This window comes from Anoplopoma fimbria, chromosome 9, assembly GCF_027596085.1.
Source record: "Anoplopoma fimbria isolate UVic2021 breed Golden Eagle Sablefish chromosome 9, Afim_UVic_2022, whole genome shotgun sequence".
Classification (NCBI taxonomy): Eukaryota; Metazoa; Chordata; class Actinopteri; order Perciformes; family Anoplopomatidae; genus Anoplopoma; species Anoplopoma fimbria.
The window spans coordinates 22209419-22216831 of NC_072457.1; the positions used below are offsets into that span (position 1 = coordinate 22209419).

At 38.2% G+C, this 7413-nt stretch overlaps 1 protein-coding gene across 1 annotated transcript; it reads left to right on the plus strand.

Annotated features, from left to right (window-relative positions):
- The first annotated feature begins 215 nt into the window (after nucleotides 1-215).
- LOC129095953 (arf-GAP with dual PH domain-containing protein 2-like) lies at nucleotides 216-5656 on the plus strand. Its single transcript, XM_054604570.1, has 12 exons — nucleotides 216-283; nucleotides 647-917; nucleotides 1267-1397; nucleotides 2242-2333; nucleotides 2585-2673; nucleotides 2803-2915; nucleotides 3024-3170; nucleotides 3545-3628; nucleotides 3729-3791; nucleotides 3968-4045; nucleotides 4224-4452; nucleotides 4551-5656. Exons 2-12 carry the CDS (start codon nucleotides 830-832, stop codon nucleotides 4577-4579), a joined length of 1143 nt encoding a protein of 380 aa, XP_054460545.1. The 5' UTR covers nucleotides 216-283; nucleotides 647-829; the 3' UTR covers nucleotides 4580-5656.
- Nucleotides 5657-7413: the final 1757 nt, after the last annotated feature.

Here is a 7413-nt window from a genome sequence, read left to right on the forward strand (position 1 = left end):
GAAGTTCAGACACAAAACCGGAAGTGTAACAAAGGATAAAAGGGGTGGGGCTGTGTTCAAATCTATGAAGGCCCTGTACACACACACACACACACACACACACACACACACACACACACACACACACACACACACACACACACACACACACACACACACACACTCACACACTCACAGACACAAGTGCGTTCATATTGGGGTCTCTCTGACAAGACCTTTGCTCGGGTTGAAGCTGAATGGAGCTCTACTGGGAGTTACATGAGGTCACTTTCATTAAATAAAGGTAAAGGTATAATTTGTCCTGCTCTAATAAGGGGGGGAGAACTGAACAGGAGAGCCATGTCCTGAGAAGAGGACAAACAGGTAGAATACTTTTAACACATTTGTGTGGTGGACCAACTTCTCATGCTAAAACAATCAAAAATACATTATTAGAGTGTGTGGGGTTTTTTTTGCTTCAATTTATGTATCTATAAGCCTCATATAGTGATATTTTTAAATGAACTGAACTTTACCTCCAGTCAAACTCACAGTTGTGAGCAACACACAAGTCTATCAGTCTCTGTAAGTCAGTAACCCTTTAACACGGTGACATTAGTTTCACTTCCTTTCTCTGTTATTTCTGGACCTCTGCGTTTGTGTACAGAACAATGAACTTCATGATGCTGTGCTGGTAAGAGGAAATGCTGCGCCACTGGCCGGTGAGAAGAAATTACGGAGCAGAGCAGCACTGTACCCTTCATGTGTGGATTCAATATGGAGTTAATACCTAGTTGCTCTTTAATTGGGACTCGGCTGTCAATCTGAGCGAAGCAAACTAACTTCACCTATGGCCAGTCTGGACAGAAATAACAAAATCCTGATCGATTTGGTGCGACAGCCAGGTAACAACAGGTGTGCTGACTGTGGAGTTCCTGGTGAGTAAGATTCTTAACCTATATAAATTCATTTTGATATGATAGCAACATTGTTTGATTGATTTCCAACTAAACATGTTTGGTTTTGACAAAAACCATCAAACCTGATTTTTTTTGAGAGTGAATATATTTTTTTATTAAAGTTAGAACAATGATAAACGGTAACCTGATCCGTCAGACCTAGTACTAGTTGTTAACAGAACAATCTCTAACATCTGGATTTTAATAGCCAAGTCATGTTTTATAAGTCAGAATCAACTCTCATAAGGGAAGTGGTGGCTGTTTTCTGTGTTATGGCCTCACATGTATATATATATAAACATGTTTGTTTTCTTCCTTTTGCTCACAGATCCTGACTGGGCCTCCTGTACTCTTGGTATCTTTGTGTGCCTGAATTGCTCGGGGATTCATCGCGATTTGGCTGATGTCAGCAGAGTAAAATCCATACGTCTGGATCTCTGGGATGATTCACTAGTACAGGTATAGTTTTGTAGTTTGTATTCATTTTATATGGATAGCTAATGAAATGTATTATTATTTATTGCACAGCCTACTTAATACTGGGATAATATTCTAATTTATACATGTTTTTTTATCTATGAATTTTAACTATTGTTCTAATTCTTATTTATATGTGTAGGAACTAAAGATAGTTCCTTTCCTGAAATCGTTATGATTGTCCTGGCCCCTCAGTGGTGGAATGAACTCCCCACTGACGTCAGGACAGCAGAGTCGCTGCCCATCTTTCGGCGCAGGCTGAAAACTCACCTCTTCAAGAAGTATTAGTTGTTGCACTTATCGTATTAGTTGTTGCACCTATTGTATTCGTATTCGTTTACTGCACTTATCCTATTCGTAGTAGTTTGTAGCACTTATTGTATTCGTATTAGTCTGTTGCAATTATTGTTTTCGTAGTAATCTGCCTCTGCACTATACTTTTGCTCTGGTTTATGCTTTAAGATGCTTGTTTAAGAAAGGAGATGCACTTATGACTTCTGGTGACTAGTAGTTCTCTTGAATACCTATGTTGAAAACACTTACTGTAAGCCGCTTTGGATAAAAGCGTCTGCTAAATGACTGTAATGTAATGTAATGTAATGTAATGATATTGATAAATAGCACTGCAGGTAGAGGAATTTTTTTAATTTTTTTATTTTGGGGTTAACTGTCCCTTTAATGCTCTATTTCGGACAGGTGATTGTTGAAGAGTATACATTGATACTGTACATGTTTTGTTTATAATGCCAAATCTACAAATTTGAAATGAATGGAATTCATAAGAATTGTGTTGTGACCTCTTGTATCTCACATCTTGCGATTTCAGTTCATGCGGGAGAGAGGAAATTCTGCAGCCAAGGCCATTTATGAGAAGTGTATCCCTGCCTTCTTCTATCGGCCGCAATATGAAGACTGCACGTAAGTGACCGCCATTCATCATCCATTTATGTGTCGGCACAGTGGAAGTAAAAGGTGAAGTGTATTTTTACTGAATGGGTGTGGAGAGTTGCAGAAAGAGGAACAAACACTGAGTTGGGTACCAAGGTGGAGCTAACAATACAGACAGTGTGAATTAGACTCATTAATCACTGACAGGTGTACACATTTTCTGGTTTATATTTTAAACACATGTCTTTCATCAATGAGGAAACAGTGATGCTTTGTTTCAGTGTTCTTAAGGATCAATGGATCCGTGCAAAGTATGAAAGAAGAGAATTCACAGGAGAAAAGAACAACTTCCGGCAAGCTTATTGCTCAGGTAATTAACTGCCATTATATTAACATAAAAAAAATGACTTATTCATTGTTTCTTTCATATATATGTAAGATTCTATAAGAAATGAAGTTGCTCTTCATCTCTTTTAATAATTTGATGTATCTTAAACAGACCAGTTTGATACTACACTATGGAAGAAGGGCAAAGACAACAAACATTTTTTAAAGAGGATCTTCCAGCTGTCCCGAAAAGACTTCACCCTCAGATACTTTATTAAAGAGGATGTGAGTTTTTCCACATCATCATGTAGTCTACAATGTTTAAGGTTACAGTCAAATACCCTTTGTGTCTAATCTTGTGAAATCCTTCCTCGATCCTCATTAAAAACCAAGTCCAAGCTTCCTAAAGCTGTGATCTCCATGAAGGATCTTAATGCAGTCTTCCAGCCAGAGAAGATCGGGCACGCTCACGGTCTGCAAATCTCCTACGTGCACGACAAACGCACGAGGAATCTGTTTGTTTATCACGAAAAAGGACAGGTGAGCTGGAGTTACAGTTAAATGTCTAACAGTCCATTTGAGTGTCACATCTGAAGTGAGGAGTATCTCAAAGACTAGAAGTACAAAGAGGATAGAAAACAACATTAACAGAACACCAATGAATGGAACCAACAAATACAGTTGTAAAATTAAGGAAGTTGAGCAGAAAATCTTACAATTGCATTGTATTTTACTGTTAACATACACTAAACTATGTGTGTCATAGTCAAATATTGTTTCTATGTTCAACCATACTGATTTTTAAAGCTCTTTTTTTTATCAACCTAAATTGTATGAAGCTGTCCAGACAGTTCACTTGCATTGACGCAGATTATATCTTCCTAATATGCTCTTCAATATCTGATGCCTTATAGGTAATTGTATCCTTGTTCAATGCTATTCGTGCCACACGCCTGGCATACCTCCAGAAGAAACATCCAACTCTTCGAGACAATGACGTGAGACGAAATTTAAACATCTTTAATTCTTGGATAGATTGTTAAAGTCAAAGTGGAACTTTTGTTCAGTTAACGTCTTTACCTTTGTCTCTTTGCACAGTTAATACCTCAGATAACGAGATATTGCTTGAAGGAAGGATACATGGAGAAAACCGGCCCAACGGTCCGTCAACTATCTGAGTTTGTTACAAAAACAAATTTTAATTATTTATATTTTTGTACCTTACAAACTAATTTGATCAACTTTCTCTCTCTCTCTCGCTCTCTTGCTCTCGCTCTCTCTCTCTGCCTCTATGTATTTCTGTCTCCGTGTGTGTATTTGTGTATGTGTGTTTTCAGCAAAGGGAGCCATTCAAGAAGAGGTGGTTCACACTGTGCTCAGTGAACAGAAAGCTTCTATATTTTAAAAGTCCACTGGTAATTAACAGATTTAAACAGGTTTTAAAAAGAACAATGATTATGCATTCAAATCAAATGTAGGCTAACATTTTGGAAATGGACAATATTTACAGGAAGATACTCAGATGTTTAATTGCCTGATATAAAATGAAACAATACACAGTTTTTGCTCAGTGCTGTTTGTTTTCCCCGTTAGGATGCTACTGAGCTGGGTGCCGTCTTCATTGGCACAGAGAGCCATAGCTACTCCGTCTCAGAGAGCAGCGGGCGGAGCACCAGAGGAGGCCGGTGGCACTTTGGCGTCACGCTGCACACGCCGGACAGGGAGTTTGTCTTTATGTGCGAGCAGGAGCAGGATCAGGAGGAGTGGTTAGAGGCCTTCAGAAAGGTCATCTCTCAACCTATGACCCCAGAGGACTACGCTAGTAAGATACTGTTGTTATCGATAATGATCTTCCAGTGTTTATCACATGTGAATACCCACTCCTAACTCTTCCTTCCTTTCCTTCTTTCTTTGATATAGACGAAGCCAACATGAGAAGGGGGAAATGACTGGTGAAGTTTTACCTGTTGGTTTGCAGGGGCTCAGGAGGAAACACGTAACATTTTGGGACAAAACAGACTGAAAGCTTTTGCTTCCAAAAGATACTCCTGAACCTGTCAGTGAGGAAAAAAGATGAACTTTCACTTTTTCTGCCAGAACTGCTCGACACCACTGACCTAACTTTGCACGGACTGCGTCAGTGATTTCACTTTTTGTCGCCTTGTGACACCTTGAGAAGTTGCTGCTCAGAGGCTTGAATTTATTGCATTGTCATTGCCAGAATAACATCACATCAAATAAATCTTTGCAATACTTTTTGAATACACTGGAACCAAATATTGTATTTATTAAGAAACAAGGTAAGAAAAAGTTTTAATGTATATCTGCAATTGTTCAGTAGTTACTTTGTATTTTATATTTAACTCAATTTGCACATTTTGAAGAGATAAGTTTCAATTTCTTTCACACACTGTTAGATTTTAATTGTCCATTACGTTTCGTGAAAGCTTTTCACTAATAAATTGTATACACAATTGATTCGTGCTTTTGCTATTCTAAAGGTATATATATTCCTTTTCAGTTACCAAGATACAGTATACTGTAGTGATGTGTCACAGAGGACAGTTGCTGATTATATCAGGTATTGCAGAGGTTCCTCCATCTGGATGCCTTCATTTTCATAGGCAGGTTATTTTGATGGGCAAGGGTAGATTACCAACCAGGCCAAGCAGCACAGTAACTGTAGCCTTTTTAAGACCTTTATTATTCACGTTTATAGTGTTCTTATGTGGTGTAATTATGTAAATAAGTGTGGGCTTATTACAGACACTAAGCAAAACTTAATGGTTTCTGCCATTGGTTTTCTTATCATTGGCCAGCCTTGACAGGTGGCGTCGAGCTGGGAGAAAAAGAAAGATGTCTCACTGTATGTCAAGGTTATTCAATAAAATTCAATGAGGTCCAATTGGAGAGAAGTTCCTCATGCAAAGGTCCGAAACATCATAATAATGTCTCAACTGCGCTATGATTTAGTGGCATATATATATTGAAGTAGCCTTTCATGCCTTGTACCAACGTCTGTATGTAACAACAACTGATTGTCATATTAAATTAAAAAAGTTGAATAATATCTTTATTGTCTGTTTTTCAAATTGAATCGGATGGATCATTTACAAAACATACTCTAATAATAAATACATGTTCTTCTCTTATTTCAAGTCAAATAAGGCATGCATTTAACACTAAATTACAAAATAGAAAGCTTGTTAAAAATGTGCATCTTTTCAAAAAAGTACTTTTAAACAATTTGTCCTTTCCCTGCAGCTTTAAATTCAGTTAATTCAGGTCTGAAGGGATGTCAACCAAAAACAGCCATGATATTATATTCTTCTTATCTTCTAGAAAGAGATTTTTTTGTGCAGGGACTTTATATGTGGTTATTGGAACCACTTGTTTCAGCCCCATTTGTCTTTCCGTTAACATTGTCGGGCAGTGAATTAATGTATTTGGGTTCTGATCAAATTGGGCTCTTAGATCGTTTATTTTTTGTGCCCTCATTTAGGATACGAGTAGGTAAGTTTGTTCAAAGGAGTTGTTTTTTGTCTTGTAGTGGCGCTTTACATTGCCGCTTTTAATAATGACCTTGGTCTACTGGTTTTGAAGTGCCCTTGGGAAGAATAAACATAAGAGGGGGTCCATTCTTGGTTAAAGGCTTGGGTTTTGCTGTCCACATTTCTCTTTTTGGAGAACGAAATTTGAAAAGGTTATATAAATAACCTCCAGAGAACGTTCCCTAAAGGTTCCATAAATAACCTCTAGAAAACGTTCCCTAAAGGTTATGTTGAGAACCTCCAGAGAACGTTCCATATAGGTTATCTAAATAACTTCCAGAGAACGTTCCATATAGGTTATCTAAATAACTTCCAGAGAACGTTCCCTAAAGGTTATGTTGAGAACCTCCAGAGAACGTTCCCTAAAGGTTCCCTAAATAACCTCTAGAGAACGTTGCCTTAAGGTTATCTAGAGAACCTCCAGAAAACGTTCCATATAGGTTACCTAAATAACCTACAGAGTACGTTCCCTATAGGTTATCTAAATAACTTCCAGAGAACGTTCCCTAAAGGTTATGTTGAGAACCTCCAGAGAACGTTCCCTAAAGGTTCCATAAATAACCTCTAGAAAACGTTCCCTAAAGGTTATGTTGAGAACCTCCAGAGAACGTTCCATATAGGTTATCTAAATAACTTCCAGAGAACGTTCCATATAGGTTATCTAAATAACTTCCAGAGAACGTTCCCTAAAGGTTCCCTAAATAACCTCTAGAGAACGTTGCCTTAAGGTTATCTAGAGAACCTCCAGAGAGCGTGGCGGAAAGCACTAGCGACTTTTCTCCTTTAACAGTCAAGTTTGTGTGAATATTAGCTGCAGCATCAGCACCACCAGCAGCAGCAGCATTATCTAGATACCCTCCAGAGGGGAAGGATGACATGTAGTGTCAAAGTGCTTTTAGTGGCTTTAAGACTAGAAAAGCGCTCTACAAATACAGTCTACCCTTTGGGCACACTTTTAGTTGTACTTTTTCTGAAATCCAGAACATTTTTTTTCAGTGCTGTTTCATACACCACTTATTTTAAGTCACAGTTGTATTATATTATATTCTTTAGTTTAAAAAAAAAGACTGCAAACTCTCTCACATGCGTGATTGAATCATAGGATTAGAAGGATGGGTGAGTTTTTGTTTTTGATGCGATTCTGTTCCTAATATACGATCTTTGCTGCTCCTCGCCGTCAGAGGGGGCGGGGCTTGGAGCACAGCGTCTGCAGCGTCAGGTCAGGTGAGCGG